The following is a 17005-nucleotide window of genomic DNA, read 5'->3' as shown; positions in this document are numbered from 1 at the left end:
AGGACTATTGAAGATATGGGATTAACACTGGCATTCCATAGTGGTTTGGATTAGATTTACACTAGCATTCCATAATAATTTGGGTCAAAATTGTTTTTAGTGAATAGTTCAACCGGGATTTGATTATCATAATACAACCCATTTATGTTTTTCCCACCTTTACAGTGATGACATGCCCTGCATTGGACTTACCACCCAACACAGTAGCTATTCCAAGCTCGTGTTCTACCGGTAATCTAGTGAATGGTGGAACCTTCTGTAAAGTCATATGCGATCGAGGTTTCTCTGGGTCGTTCGTACGAACCCGGTGTGCCAACAACGGAACATGGACTCAGGATATCAGTGGAGTACAATGCAGAGGTAATTATAAGACAAGAAGTTTACAGTACAGGGGGGGCAGAAGCTGGAACGCACTACCTAATGACTTAAAAGTAACTAGTTTCAACATATTTAGATTGGACACCAGGTGGGTGTTTCATAAAGCTGTTAGTAAGTTAAGAGCAACTTTAAGAACGACTGGTGATCCTTTCTTGTGGTAAATGGTATATTCACTGGCGATGGTTTAGCGTGTAAGAAAGGGTCACCAGTCGTTCTTAAAGTCGCTCTTAACTTATGAACAGCTTTATGGAACGGCCCCCAGATTGATGTAAACATGTTTATTCTGTTTGTTTGTTTTTCTTTGTAGTATTGATATTTTAATTGTATATTTATTTTGTATTATGTATCTTAATTGTATATACATGTAATGTGATTTTTGATATGCATGCACGGACGTTCAGAAGAACAGCTATTGGCTAAAGTTCGTTTACCGTGTTGAAATAAAATAAAATGAAATGAGATAACACATGAATAATCATGTTATACTGCATGGCTCAGAGTTAGATAACAGAAATATTCGACGAGTTGAAGAATATTGCATGAATCAAAGATGAGTGCAGTATTGAACCTGACTAATGGTTATTTATGGTTTCCCATGAAGGAAAACCATCCAATATGATGATCATTATTCATTGGACTGTGCAGTATGGCACATTATTGCACGATACATTTGTTCAGAAGGGGAAATTTGTTAGAATTTAACTCATTTTGCAATACACTCTGAAATTGCAAAGGCTAATCAGACCAAATTACCAATTTATAAAGCACCGCTGAGATGCCCTGTATAGGTAGCAATTATGAAGACCTCTATATGCCTAGATTTATCAATATCAGTCTCTTGGAGCTCACTTCAAAACAAAAAAACAACAAAGAACAAGATTAGATCTTATTTCAAATTGCTCACAAAGCAGTCAAGTTTACTTTCATTTTTTATAATTAAGAATAAAAACATACTACATGTACCTCGCTCATTCCTCTTCAATTTTTTTTATTCCTTTCAGATACAGCCCATCCTGTATACTCCTATTGCCCTCCGGGAATGACCGTATCTCTCCAACCGGGAGCCAACATGGCATCGGTTCGATGGAGGCTTCCCGTTCCCACTGATAACGTTGGTAAGAACCTTTCATCCTTTTTAGTGCCAAAAGGGCTTAAGTGTTGAAAGAAGGGGATTAACTCATATGCTTTCATGCCTAAAGCCCTTTAACAACTTAAACCACCTGAAACTGGCCATTCTCATACTTACAGAACCCCCTGTCTGTTTCAGTAGACTTGGCAAATGTGCATAGTCTTGATACTGGATAGGATTCTGCTTGATAGAAAATATAGGCGAGATAATTCAATATTCATATTAATTAGAATAATGTCAAAATGAGAGCTAGAGTGAAACACCTCCCATTGAGTTAATGTACAATGCTAATACTGTCATTAGTAAGACCCCCCCCCTAGAAAAATGTGTATGTCACCATTCAACTTGTTAACTAGATGTTATGTATTTGTATGCCCTTAAATACTGAAATAGGTACTAGTATGAAGTATGTAATAAAAATGTGTTTTATTCGACAAATTTAGCGACATTACATGAAAATTCATTTTATGTTGACTTGCTCATGGGTTCCTTGACTAATGGAATGACCAACTTCAACCCTGGGTTTAACACTATCGAGGCCAGCGGGGCCCTCGGAGGCCCCCCCCCTCAACGAATCGCGTGATATTTTCGCTGTGCGAAATTTTTTGACCACACCGCTCACTGACTTTTTACTTTCAAGTCTTGCGCAACTTTTGAGACCAATTTTGCGTCACCCGGGTAGGCGGTTCCGAAGTTACGCGACATTATGTAAGTGCATGTCAGACCGAAAATTGCTCAAAAACGTGATTTCGTGTACAAAGTCAATGCAAATTGTGTTTTCAACCAAAATTCATAATTGTATGATTATTTTTAGTTTTCCTAGTGTAAATGTATTCATTTTATGCTTTTTATGATCACAGAAGTGTCCCCAACAAATTTCATTGAAAAAACAATGGAAAACAAAAGGTCAAAAAACAAAGAAATACATAAGAAATTGCAAAAAACAATATAATACATAAGAAAATGATTTGATATCACAATTTTTTTCATGTACACTTGCTAAGGACACCACAAAGAGTTTCTATACCAAAAATTAGTACATTTGGAGCTCTATTTAGGGAGTTAGAGAAAAAAATATGATTTTGCATACTAATTACGCATAAATTAGCATAATCACTTAAAAGTGATTCACATGAAAAAAATTACTATACAATCTTGTAGATTATGTCCCAGGCAACCCGCGTGCCAATTTTCGGCGCGATCGAACGGTCGACGGCCGAGATCTTAGGGGGGGGCCTGGGAGGCCCCCACCCCCGGCCATAGGAACTCCCAAAATACCCCGGCCTAGATAGGGTTAACACTATTCCCTACCCTAAACCTAACATAAAACCCAATTTCAACTCTCACCCCGACCCAACATCTTAGATGAAATTAAGCCCAGAGCCAGTATTGTGGCACTGGCTCATAATGTAGTTTTACTTATACTATCTACTCGAGATGTAAAGTCATTATTATCCAGTTTTCATAATTTCTCTTCCATTATTTTTTACAAAGAATTATTTTTTTTTTTTTCTTTATTCATTTTATCCTCTTTGTAAAAAATAATGGAAGAGAAATTATGAAAACTGGATAATAATGTCTACTCAAGATGTGAAGTCATTATTATCCAGTTTTCATAATTTCTCTTCCATTATGAACTTTTTACAAAGAATTATTATTTTTTCTTTATTCATTTTATCCTCTTTGTAATATTTACCTTCAGATGTCATTCATTCAGAACCAGAAGGGCATTAATTGTCTTCACACAATTGATTTGCTAGTTATCTACTCGAGATATGAAACCATTATTGACCTGCCTTGCAATCTCAACTCGTCGTAATGCTATTATATGAGTTCATGTCACATACTGGTGACATCATAATGAAGTAATTATCTCATTGTTACACCACAAGTCGTGTTGACTGATGCCACGAGGGTTTTTCTGCACAAAACAGGCAGGACAGGCTGTTTAATTCATGCTACTATTTTGAAGCCCAGACCATTTGACCAATTTTCATAGTTTTATGACAGAAGGTTGCTTTCTCTCCATCATAACTTTTTATACTTAATATCTCATTGAATTTTAAACCTATCTTTTTGCCAAATCTCAATGCTAGAATTTTGTACACAATCTTGTAACAAACCTTTAATATCTACTTGAGATATGAAATCACTATCCTTCTGGCCTTGCCGTTTTCATTATTTGCATTTTCAATTAAACTCTCTCTCCCCAGCTATTCAATTTTTCTTGTAATATCTACCTTCATGTCTGATACGGTCAGTTCGAGAAGGGTTTTGACTGGATCTTAACATGCAACGCACTTACTATCTACTCAAGATATTAAATCACTACCCTGCGGTCATTTCTCTTATTTCCTCAACATTTCAAAATAAAATCTTGAAAAAAAATTTCTGTTCATCTGTCTTGTTTTATCTTTGACCTGCCTCCATATTATGTACAGCCAGATAAAATAAAATGGTGTTATTTTGATCATAACGCACAACTTTATCACTATATACTTGAGATATGTAATGATCATTTAGCTGGCATTCATCGTCCACGAAGTATTAGAAATAATTCATTTCTAATTTTTTCTCCATCTTTATCTTTTTTGACCTCATTATGATTATTTTGTACTTTTCAGAATCTGCTAGGAAAGTGTGCTTACTTACATGTAGTATTTGGGAAATTAAATCATTACCCATCTACCATTTCTCATCTGTGTATATTTATTTATTCTAACTTTAATGCCCATATTGTTTTTGTATTGTCCGTCCTGTTTTTGTTCCCACAATAATTGATGATCTGCTTGGCAAACCGTCTTCAAACTTGGGTCATGTTTGATCATGGGAGGGGTGATGATGTCATCAAAATTTTGGTGTCAGGGTGTTAGAGGTCAGAGGTCATAAAGGAGATCATATACCTGCAAATTATCTTGTGCTTATGATGACTGAAGAACCGTTTCAAGGATCAGCATGTGCCCCTGGAACTACTTTCAAAGAGAACAAAACACATTTTTTAATTCTTATTTACATTTCAAAAACTAAACGTATGTTTAACTCCTTTTTGTCTTGATTATTTTCCAGATGCAAATACTCACTCTCCACTCTTTCTAGAAATGTTTTTCACTGTTGGTTAATGGTCTTATTTCCATGTGAAATACTGTGAATCCTGTTTTATTCCAAGTGCCAATTATTCTATATGAATGTTTGTTCTTCTTTAGGTGTTGTAAATACCACATCACCGAGCGTGTCCCCTCCCGTTCAGCTAGCTCCAGGCACAGAGCTCTTCACCTACACGGCTACAGATGCACAGGGCCTAACAGGAACATGCAGCTTTGATGTCACTGTTGTTGGTAAGCAAACAAATCCTACCATTTAACAAAACTTTACAGATTAATATGAAAATGGCAAAAATCCATATTCCATTGTTTGAAATGGAAATCTGAGAATAGAAATATTCTGAAAAATTCATTTTTCCCAGTTGATCGTGGGCATGGCAGCTGCTGTGCAGCGACAGATCGACGAGGCTCTATCTCTTAAATGTTGACCGCCAAACAAGGTAGCATCAACTCCCATCTTTTTATGTCTTTTAGTCCAACGCTACCAGGGTTTGAACTCCCGGTTGTGAGACTGACGCTCTACCAACTGAGTAATACATGTATGGGTTGTTTAGAGACTTATGCGACACATTGTATAGGTGATGTTAAATCTCAATCAAGTTCAGGCTGTGTTTATCTCCTTAGATTGCAGATTGGTTTATACCTGCTTTGTCTACTTTCACTTTTGTATCATTCAATTCCTCTTTAGTCCAATCCTAGATTGTCTACAACCGGTTTACTGGTTGACTTGCCACTTATTGCCAATTTACCATTTTGTCTAATTTCCAGTAAGTAGTCTATATATGTGCGCGTAGTCTATATATGGTTAGATGAACTATTTATCAACCTGGGGGGTGTTTCACAAAGATTTAACCCTAAAAAGACTGGGGGGGGGCTGATTCAGCCCCCCCCTCGACATTTTTCGCGATAAATCCGCTGCGCAAAATTTTTTGACCGCGTCGCTCGCTGACTTTTTACTTTCAAGTCTCGCGCAACTTTTGAGACCAAAATTGTGACCCCCGGGTACGCGGTTTCAAAATTACGCAACATTTCGTAAGTGCATGCAGACCCAAAATTACTCAAAAACGTGAATTTGTGTACAAATCCAATGCAAATAGTGTTCTTAGCCAAAATTCATAAATGTTTCATTATTTTTCCTTTTACTGCTTAAAATCAATTGATTTTATCTTGTTTATGGTCAAAATAAAGTCCCCGACAATTTCCATTGAAAAAACAATAAAAAACAAAAAGTCGAAAAACAAAGAAATACATAAGAAATTTAGAAAACAATAGAATACATAAGAAAATAAATTTGATTTTGAAATTTTTTTTAAATCAATTTGATCAGATGCCTATCTAGAGTATGTGAAACAAAAATTAGCATTCCAGGGGCATTATTTTATTAATTAGAGCAAACTTATGATTTTACGCATAAATTAGCATAATTAATGAGATATGAGATTTTTTGCCGAATTTGATGTTATAGTTTTGTAGATAATGCCATGGGTAATGCGTGTGCCAATTTTCGTCGCAATCGCGCGATCAACGGCCGAGATCATAAGGGGGGGCTGAATCAGCCCCCCCCCCCAGTCTTTTTAGGTGTCGAAATAGCCCAGTCTATTTAGGGTTAAGTACGACTTAGAGTCACACTTAAATACCGTGTTGCGTGCCATATGAAAGGCTTGACAGCATTGGTCAGATCGCGTCATGAGGACGCGCACTACTGCGTATCTATCAATAAGATCGCGCATATTGCATATCATGTACGCAACGGCATTTAAGTGCGAGTTAAGTAATACTTAAATCTTTGTGAAACCACCCCTGGCTTCTTTTTTGACAAAGTGAAAAATAATAGCAGAAGGAGTGGAAGTGAGACTAACTGGGCATTATGCTATATTAGAACAAATTGTAAATGTTGGACTGCTGAAAGCTTTAAGCTGGATTCTAAATAAATGCGAATATTGTTTACTATGCTTTCACAATTCAAGGTCTTTTTTTGCCATTGCAGATGCTGAGCCTCCTGTAGCTTTGAATTGTCCAGGTGAAGATGAGGTGATCATCGTCCAGGCAAACGCCCTTCCTGTGCGGGTGGATTATACAGCACCCTTGTTTACAGACAATGTGGGCATTGCACAGTAAGTCCTTGCCATCTGATTAACATTGCAAAGGTGTCGTTTACAAAAAGAAAAACAATCCTGAGCTTTGGTGTGTGTTGTATTTGATATTTTTCATATGGATAAAAAAAAATCCAAAGAAAAATTGCATAAAGACTCCTGCAGATGCCTTTTTTATTAATGTCTGTGACTGAATCATTTAATTTCTCTGATGTGGGCTCCAATATGTGACACATGTTAGTATATGGAATAAAATTGAGATGGTGTTTCTGATCCACATTTTGGAGTCACTAAATTTCAGAAGCAATTTTTCTTCAAGTTTCATTTGTACAAACATTTCATAGACACAGGTAACAAATGGGACATTACAGATCACATAAACAAAAGCAAATTGATGTCAACCATTACCTGTATTAGGGGAAGTCTAGCCTTAAGTATAACATTGAAAGCAGAAAAGTGTGACACAATATCAACGAGAATTTGAAGTATTCCATTGAAGAAAGATTTAGTTATCTATTTTCAAAATGTTGATTCTGTGATGTTACTTGAGAGCAGCCCTCCCCCCCCCATCTAGTAAAGATTGCACAAATTTGTATTTTTGAATGGTTTTAGATGACGAAATATCTTTTTTTCAAAGAAGTTTATGCATAAAAATGCCTTATGGAAGGATTTCAATAAATTCTTGTTTCTTTTTTTATTCAGTGAACGGAGTGTGCAGTGGTATTCACGTTATCGATGGCAAGACAATTTTGCTTTTGAATGGGGATACACAGAGCTGAACTTCATGGCTATGGACACCGCTTCCAACACGGCTAATTGCAACCTGAAATTTGAACTTATACAGTGTAAGTACATACCTATTGATGTGTAGATTAGTTGAATATAATCAAGCATTTTCAGACCAGAATATGCGAAACATGTCCTTTACATCTTGCACATTGCATTAATTGTCCAAGTCACACAGAATGAATCGGACAGATTTACCAGTATTTTTATTTTTGTCTTTATTTATTTCCAGCTACGGAATGTCCTGAGCTGGTAGCCCCGCCCAACTCCCAGCTGACCTGTGACGAGTCAGGGATGGTGTGTCGTCTTGCGTGTAATGCAGGTTTCATACAGGCTGATGAAAACGTCCAAACGGTCTTCAGCTGCCAGAGTAGTGGACTGTGGAATAGCAGTACAGAATGGGATAAGAATCCTTTCCTACCAGTATGCACTCGCAGTATGTATCTTTAACTAACTTATCACTCATTATATACTCAACTGCTTCTCAATTAAATCTCAAATACTGTTACTTGATTCAAACTCACATGTTGGTCAGTTTAAATTAAGCAGTAGTTTAAAACCAGTTTGCACTCTCAGTACATATTATTAAAGGAGAATGAAACCATAGGGACAAAATAGCTTGTGTGAAAACAGAAAAATCAAAGAATAATAACAAAGAAAGTTTGAGAAAAATCGGACAAATAATGAGAAAGTTATGAGCATTCGAATATTGCGATCACTAATGCTATGGAGATAGCAAATTGGCAATGCGACAAAGATGTGTGATGTCACTTGTGAACAACTCTCCCATTACTTTAGTATATATTTCACTTGAATTGCCTAATTTATCACATCTATCCATAGATCATAATGTTCTTTCGACATGAGGGCATGTAATACATATTTTTTTAAATACAACATGGATAAAGAGTTTGTATCATCATAAGAAAAAGCAAAAAGAGACATTTTGAGGGTATTTTATAGTCCACCAAAGGGAAAGTTGTTCATCAGTGACATCACACATCCTTGTCGCATTGCCAATGGGAGGATCTCCATCGCATTAGTGATTGCAATATTCATATGCTCATAACTTTCTCATTATTTGTCCGATTTTTCTCAAACTTTCTTTATTCTTATTCTTTGATTTTTCTGTTCATACACAAGCCTATTTGTTCCGAAGGTTTCATTCCCCTTTAACTCAGTTATCACTCACTCCAAACTCAAATGCTTTTCAATTAAATCTCAAATGCTATTATTCAAATTCAAACTCGCATGTTGCTCAGTTTAAACTCAAATGCTTAATATGTTACTGAACATCAAACTCAAATGGTAATCGCTTCAAATCCAAATACTGATTTTACTCAATTCAAAGTCAAATATGTATGGCACTCCATTCAAATCAAATGCCAATGTTATTCAAATTAGAACTCAAAGGTTCCATTTTTAAAGTTAACTGCTACTGTTAAAGAAATAAATAAATCATGGGCTTATTTTACTTAATTCAAATTCTTATGTTAATGAATAATCAAAACAAAGTGTTGATGATACTCAATTGAAATTCATAATCCAATGTTAATCTCTTCAAACCCAATTACTGATTTTCACTCTCCAATCCTAATGTTGCTCAATTCAAAATCAAATTCAAACTTGACATTGTATTCAAACATGATCAATTTTGCTAATTTGAAAGTCAAATTTAAGTATCCACATAAGTTGGTCAGTGCATGTTTTAATGACATCCCATGATCTGATGTCTAGTTCAATTTGGGCGATGGTCTAACTCTTTGCCAAATTTATGGGAAGCTGATTTTTTCTTATTTGTATTTTGCTCTTGTTTACTATGCTCAATCCTCATATCTTTTATAGTGAAGAAAACTATTTTAGTCATTTCAAAAGAGTTTTGAATGATATCAGTACCAAAAGAGCTGATATATTGAACATGTTTAGCTATATGTTTCACAGTTGGCTTTATAGTTAAACCACAAGTTTAGGCCAGGATATGGCTGGCATTATGGGGCCTCGAGGCCAGCCTTGGCTACTGTTCTTTACCAATGTTTCTGTTATTAAATTCAGGACAAGTTGCTTCTTCTGTGACATGGGATATGACTGCTGACGTGGTATTCACCCTTGATGGACGCTGTCCGACAGAAAGGAATGATCTCCAAACAAGTTTTCAGACCCTCTTCCAAACGAGTAGTCTGTTTGTAAGTACAATGTATAAATACATGTATCTGCCAATCTGCTATACAAGTTTGCAGCTTCATGATATCTCATTCTCTATAAAACACATACAAATAAAATGATATAATCAAATTTGTAATGAATAATTAATAAAAAAACATAATTCACAGAAATACATCTGAACATTTCATAGTAACAGGTCAACTAAAACAGTACTTAGCCTTTAATATGAAATTATGACCCTTAATTACATGTATAACAAAATATTATATAGCAGAATATTATATCCAACACTATAAAGAAATTAATTCAATCCAAACATCAGTTTAACTTTTAAATGGTCTGTTCACCACCAGTAATTAAGTTATTTTGAAAAAAAATTGTGAATGTTATTTTTTGCTGTTTAAACTAGTAACCCATCAATCATGATTCATGACCATACTTTAATTACCTGAAGAATTATGAGATAGGTAATTCTATTACTTTTTCATAAAACAGAAAGCATGTAGCCGTGAGAACTCTGTCAGCTGCGCACTCTCCGACATATCGGTGTCTTGCCGCTCAGATTCATCCGTCCCTGCTGGAGGACCAAGAAGAAGAAGAAGAGAAAGTCCTCTAAGGACCGTTGCACCACCGCCAGATACAGCTACATTTGCTCTAAGGATGACAACGACAAGGTTTGATACTCCACTTTGGCAATTCCATAATATTATCAACCTTTTTGGGCACCTGACCCCCTTTTTTCTCTTTCCGTACTTTACATGTAGTTTGCTTTATGAACTGCGTTAGTCATGATAATTTCAGAGTGTTAAAGCTTATCACATGAACTGTAAGACAGAGATAGATCATTTTAGGAAGTTCCCTTTTGTAGGGATCGACATACTTTGTGGAACATACTTTATAATAATATTAATGATGATAGTAATAATGATAGTAATAATAATAATAATGATAATGATAATGATAACAATAATAATAACAATAATGATAATAATAATATACTGATTTATATAGCCCAGAATTTGAATAATTCCTCTTAAATGAAGATCACATGATGAGTGTTAGTTTGCACGGCCTCACTAGCTCTTGAACAGTGATTTTTACGCCTCTGCCCACTCGAGATGGTTGCGGGAAGCATCATTCGTCTGTCCATCAATTTTTCGTCTGATAACTGACGAACTCAAACTGTTTGCTGGATTAAGTAAAAGTTAGTATGGATATGGGAGTGATGATGTAATTATGACATCACCAGCTCTATTATTTGTATATAAGTCAGGATGTGCATATGAATTGTAATATTATATTTTAAACCATATATTTATACCTGCTCGTGTGTTGAATACGTTATTTCTTTTTTTGTATGTATTGCAGTGATGTATCATCGGTTCCAAGTTTTTTCAGTAACTACGACACAAGCGTAAACAACCTGTGGAGTCAGGATGATGTTTCGCTCTCGTTTCCGAATAACGTGACAGCAACCCTTGACCCCACCCGATCCGGGCTTGGGGAGTTCATGCCCATCTGTGGGCGTGGTCAAGTCGAAGTCAACAAGCTTTGTGGTGAGTTTTTTCCTTGCAGTACTTAATGTTCAATGTGTACAGGGGTATTGTTATGTAGTATGTATTCAACTTCCTGCTATCCTTCTGGTCATTCACCTTCTTCTCAATGGGTGATTTCAAGTTCGGTGTTGTTTTAAGAGCATGAAAAGGCTGCTGAACCAAACTCCAACACCGAGTTGGGTTCAGAAGAATGATACCAATTGCGACATCGATAGCCTATAACGTCAAGCCTCCCTGCTGTGCTGCTGATCATCTTAATTTAACATTATCATTATTATTATTATAAAAATATTATAATTATTTTGTATTTTTTACATCAATATTATTATAATTATTATGTATTTTTTTCACATGTAATTGTAAATACCCTTAACCTTGTTTGCATTACAGAATACTGTCCTCCAGGCACCTTCAAGAACTTGAGAGCGCCCGTCTGTGAGCGTTGCCGTAAGGGATCCTATCAGAGTCTGATGGGCCAGACGACCTGTATACGTTGTGCTGATGGAAAGAGCACGCGAGCTACTGGTGCATACAGTGCGGACCACTGTGAAGGTGATGTATCTATGCCCTGTAACAGTATTTACTAGGAATGAATGCATACCAGTACTCGCATCAGGGCCTCATTTCATAAAAAGTTGATATGATACAAACTTTTTCTTGAATTTCAACTACCATGGCAAAAGTGAAAATTCTGCTTCCTGATTAACTTTTCCAGTGAAAGTTGAAATTCTAGCGAGTGTTGCAGCTATCAAAGCAATTCTCTACTCCCTGTAACAATATTTAACGGGAATTGCTTTGATAGAATTGCTTTGAAATTGGGCCCTGAACGACATGTCTAAGTAGTTTACAGACAATATATTATTACCCCAGTCATTAGATTCATGCCTGCTTGCATGGGGTGGATGCACATGTCATGACTCTACTTGCTAAGCCAATGACACCTAGCGGCCGTTTCATAAAGTTGTTCGTAAGTTAAGAGTGAATTTAAGAACGACTGGTAAACATTCCCTACACATTAATAAACTATCGCAAATGAGAGTTTTGGTGTATTTACCACAAGAAATGATCACCAGTCGTTCTTAAAGTCGCTCTTAACTTACGAACAGCTTTATGAAACATCCACCTGGGTGTAGATGTGGTCAAGTGTGAAGTGATACCTTGCCAGAAGATGCTAATGAAAGTACAAGATGTAGAACTCTGTATTTTCTAGCAACACAGAATGCTATGACGAAGTCGTCAATCCTTTGAAATATAAATTCCAAATAATATATTTTCAGACATGTGTTTAGCGGGGACGTACTCCTACCTTGGTCTTGGACCCGACTGCTTGCAGTGTTCCCAAGGTTCCTTCCAAGAGAACAGAGGGCAGAAAGGCTGTGAACCTTGTTCCCGTAACACTACAACATCTGGTCCTGGAGCTTCTTCTTCAAGGTCATGTATGGGTCAGTATATGGCTTAAAGGCCCCCTTCTAAAATCTTGTTTAAATTTAAGGGTGGTATAAATCTGTGCTTTAACGATGAAAAGCCAAATGTGACACTGATCTTAAGTACATATTCATTTCATCTACTCCATTTTGCATTTCTACCTGTCAATTTAATGATAGCCATTTTATTGCCAATAAGATTTGTATTTCTGGCAGCATAAACATTGAACCCCAATTGCAGTCACAGCCACCAAATTGTTGAAAGTGCCGTGGAAAGATGATGAAATAGTTTGTTTAAACTGTAAAGTTGGTTGATCTTCAAGTTTATCTTTTATTGAACATAGTTTATAACTTGAAAGGAATAAACTTTGTGAAACGGAATATGGTACCATATAATATTTGGAGATCAGTTGTCTGAGCATTTTGTTTCATCAAATCAGATCACAAAATGTCCGTGACTTAATTTGGCAAATTTCGGTCCAAGAATGGAGACAATATTACTTCATGCCGTATGAGGCAAGAAGAATATAGGTTAACCTGCATATGTTTACCTCCCACAAGTCAAATATTCACCTCGGTCAAAGCAAGTTTTATACCTGGGCCCTGTCTTACAAAGAGTTGATCTGATCAACCCCAACTACAGACGGCTAGCAACATCTAAAATTATTGTATGTTTGTTCAAAATATTTTCTAGATATGATGCAGTATTTGGTACCCTGGGGTACCAAATTATAATCCGCCATTTTGTTGAATTATTTATTTTATTTTTTGCGCTGTACCCTGGGTTACCAAAAATGTGTACAAGTATATTTTAATGTTTTGTACAGATTTTTTTTTCTTTTTAGTGATCTTATGTAACAATTAATGCATGCAAATGATAACTTTATTCTATTTGTTTACTATTATTGGCATAAGATTGTATCAAAGAAAGGAAATAGGCGTTGTGATCATTGTCCCCATCATTGTCATGATTGTCGCACCGATCGTACGACCGTGATCACCATGACAACAATGTAACTGTACACTATTACAACACGAGATGGCGCTGCACAACGCCGTACCCCGGTGTACGGCGTGGTGCATCATATGATGTATACGCATACATTCATCATTTTTCTGAAGATTCAGTGTGATTCTCTTTGTTTACTAAGGAGATTGTGTGAATTTCCTGTAAAAAAAAAAATTATGGTGTGGATTGATTTCCATAAAGATGAGATTGATTGAATCAATCGTAACTCTTTGTAAGATGGAGCCCTGAATATGCAAAACATATGTTGTATACCTCTTCGTAGGAAAAAAGTCTCCCTAGATGAACAGATTTCTGTGATCTCAAAAGATTTGACTTGGATGAACTTACCTTTATACAGTAGGCAGGTCCCAAAAAAGTGGCTCTTTTCATCCAAGTGCTATTCAAGCATGACAAGAGAGGTTTTGCATATTTAACCCCAAGAAGACTGGAGGGGGGGGATTCATAACTTGGGTTGTAAAGATTATATCCACTGTATTTGGAAGAGAATGAATATTAATCTATGATCATTTTCTAGGTAATACTATTATAGACTTCCCCATATAAATTAAGTCCAATCTACTTTAAAGCAAGAGATACGAAAAATAAAGGATTAAAAGAAAGATATAATATAAAGAATTAAAAAAGTGCAATCCAACGTATTATCATTATTGACATTTATCTGAGCAAGCAATCATTTCACTGATTTTCAGATCCTGCTGATATGACGTCACCACGCCCTACAACAGAAGGGGATGATATTAACGGAGAAGTGACCCCGACAGATTCTAATGCACACTCGGAGACCACTCAACCAGGTAGGTGAATTTTGGGGTCTGTTTCACAAACAGAAGAGAAATTCTAAAAAAAGTCTAACAATGAATGCCATGCCTCCACCACCTTTCGAGACCGAAGTTGGCTCAGTCGATAAAGCGTCTGCCTGTCGAACCAAAGATCGTGGATTCAAATCCACCTCGGGCGGATGACTACAAAGCAAGCGCGTTGTGTGTAAACGTCTCTCCTATGTTCCATAGATGCATGTTACAGTTGAAAACACTCTGTCCCTCGGATAGGATGTTTAATGGAGGACCTGTGTAGAGTCACTACCTCTGTACATTAAGAACCCACTGCACTTTTCGTATAGGAGTATGGGGAAACTCCGGTGTAGTGGTCCACCTGCACACCCCCAATCAGTTATATCGGGAGGAGAGACCTGCTGGTCACAGTGATTCAGTTCGCTTTTTGCCTTCCAGGCACAGGATACAGCAAACAAATAATATATAAATAAATCTCATTGGGCTTCTTACCCATGCTCAAATAAACAAGATAGACCTAAAGACACACTGCATCTGTACTCAGTGCTCAGCATATCCCCGATACTAGTTAAAAAAAGCCCCACACATTTCAAACAATTGTTAAGGATGTTAACAAACTCATTTGCAAGAAGCTCCAACTAAAGCATCATCAGTTAACCACCAAGCACTCAATCAGTGAGATGGCCACCCACAAACCCATTATTGTAACATTTTTCTGGGAAGGACTGAGTAATGTGTGACTTGAAGTCACATTAAGTTTCAAATTGCATGAATTGTATACAGTTTATTATCCACATTTTAAATAACCAATGTTTTGTAGCTCCTACCGTACCTATCAAGCTGTAGATATTATTTCAATTATTGAATTCCTGTGTTAGTATTCAGAGGTATGATAAGAAAAAAAAACATTTTATTCATTTAGACTGTAAGCATTAATACATGTAGAATATTCATACAGGTGTACCTTTTTAGATTATAGAGTACCAAAGTGATGATGTCACAAAAAAAAAATTATGTCAGCGTTTTTGATACCATATTTTGGTAGAGCATGATGAAAAATCCCCACTTCCAAAATTTGGTGGGATTCAGTCCATTGGGGGCCTTATATATAACCTCATTAATACATAATTAGCCTCTTTGAAGTCAGTGTATTCATGAAGTAATATATTGGGACCCCATAGATTGGTTCCCACCAAATTTGGGTTGTGGGTTTTTTTTATCATGCTCTACCAAAACATGGTATTATAAACGCTGATATGCAAAAAGTGAAAATTGATGACGTCACACTTCGTTTTAGCACACTCTCTCTCTCTCTATCAGTTTTGACCTATGAACAATATAATTGAGATGTGGAGCATTGTGGCCCAGTGGATAAGGGTCATGGGTTTGAATCCCAGCTATGGCGTAATTTCCTTCAGAAAGAAATTCATCCCCATTGTGCTGCACTCAAGCCAGATGAGGTGAATGGGTACCTGGTAAGAATTTATTCCTTGAAATGCGTGTGGGCTGTAATCTTAGTAATTACGGCTGCCAAGCTCCAGCTGGGGTAATAATATCCAAGTCCTTTGGAAGCGCATAGAGACATTATTCATAATTGTGTTATGCGCTTTACAAGAACTGTTTATTATTATTATCATTATTTATCAGATGAAATTTACCATCACTCTCTCCTCTTAGGAACCTTGAGCATTGAATCAACTCCTGCCATATTGGTAACCGACAGCAAAGGTACTGTAACCATGACAACACAAACAAGAGGGCACCCCCATACACCGGGAAGGAAGACGGGAGGAAAGGGTGGATTGGGTCATGGGGTGGTCATCGGTATCTGCGTCGTCCTTTTCCTCGTGATTGTTATCATTCTCGTGATCGTGGTGGTGCTGTGGAAGCGACGTTCTGATAAGTGAGTAGAAATTAGGCATTGAAAAATTTTTGATTTTCGTAATAAAGGGGAAAGCATTAGGGTAAGTAGGTTGGTCAGTAGTTGTTTTTATGTATGATCAAACTTGAGCTCCAATAGACAAATTAGATCGAGGGTTGATCAGGCACAATTGTTATCTTCTCATATGTTCTACCATGCCTTTGACTTTTGCCAATTTTCATAAACTTATTTTTTTTTAAATGGGAAGCAGCATTTACTAGCATCAGAATAGTGATGGTAAACAAACTTTGTATATATAGATTTTTTCTTACCTTTACCCTTAAAAAAGTTGTGTATGGATATATTATCTATTATTTTTTACCTTAATCCTAAACCCATTCTTTACTGATTATTTAAGGTGCTAATTCGGTGGATTCACAATACGGTGCACCATCTATTGTTGCAGCGGACAGGTCGAAATTCGCAATGCCTCATGGGAAAAAATTGACTTCTAGTTCATGTGCTAGTACTAAATTGCACGCATGCATTCAATTATTCAGCACTACTGGCTGACGCAGCTCGACCGGATATACTGTTTACTATTGTCCAGGAGGTGTGTTAATTGAAATTTTCCCGCATATTCCTGTGAAAAATTTTGACCATTTTTTGGCGAATTCCTGCCTTATGGTTTTC

The 17005-nt window shown here is 36.5% G+C and overlaps 1 protein-coding gene across 1 annotated transcript in view; it reads left to right on the top strand.

Annotated features, from left to right (window-relative positions):
• The window catches only part of LOC121430180 (sushi, von Willebrand factor type A, EGF and pentraxin domain-containing protein 1-like), a 106726-nt gene that overhangs the window by 86016 nt on the left and 3705 nt on the right, over positions 1-17005 (top strand). Inside the window, exons 31-43 of the mRNA XM_041627458.1 lie at positions 166-360; positions 1380-1493; positions 4711-4842; positions 6596-6722; positions 7404-7546; positions 7720-7923; positions 9540-9670; positions 10146-10324; positions 11019-11206; positions 11597-11758; positions 12484-12648; positions 14350-14454; positions 16129-16354. Of these exons, the coding sequence (XP_041483392.1) occupies positions 166-360; positions 1380-1493; positions 4711-4842; positions 6596-6722; positions 7404-7546; positions 7720-7923; positions 9540-9670; positions 10146-10324; positions 11019-11206; positions 11597-11758; positions 12484-12648; positions 14350-14454; positions 16129-16354 (2071 nt within the window). The remainder of the gene's footprint in view (positions 1-165; positions 361-1379; positions 1494-4710; positions 4843-6595; positions 6723-7403; positions 7547-7719; positions 7924-9539; positions 9671-10145; positions 10325-11018; positions 11207-11596; positions 11759-12483; positions 12649-14349; positions 14455-16128; positions 16355-17005) is intronic.

Source organism: Lytechinus variegatus, chromosome 16 (assembly GCF_018143015.1).
Source record: "Lytechinus variegatus isolate NC3 chromosome 16, Lvar_3.0, whole genome shotgun sequence".
Taxonomy (NCBI): Eukaryota; Metazoa; Echinodermata; class Echinoidea; order Temnopleuroida; family Toxopneustidae; genus Lytechinus; species Lytechinus variegatus.
Note: the sequence above shows the minus strand (reverse complement) of the source record. Positions and strands in the feature narration are given on the sequence as shown.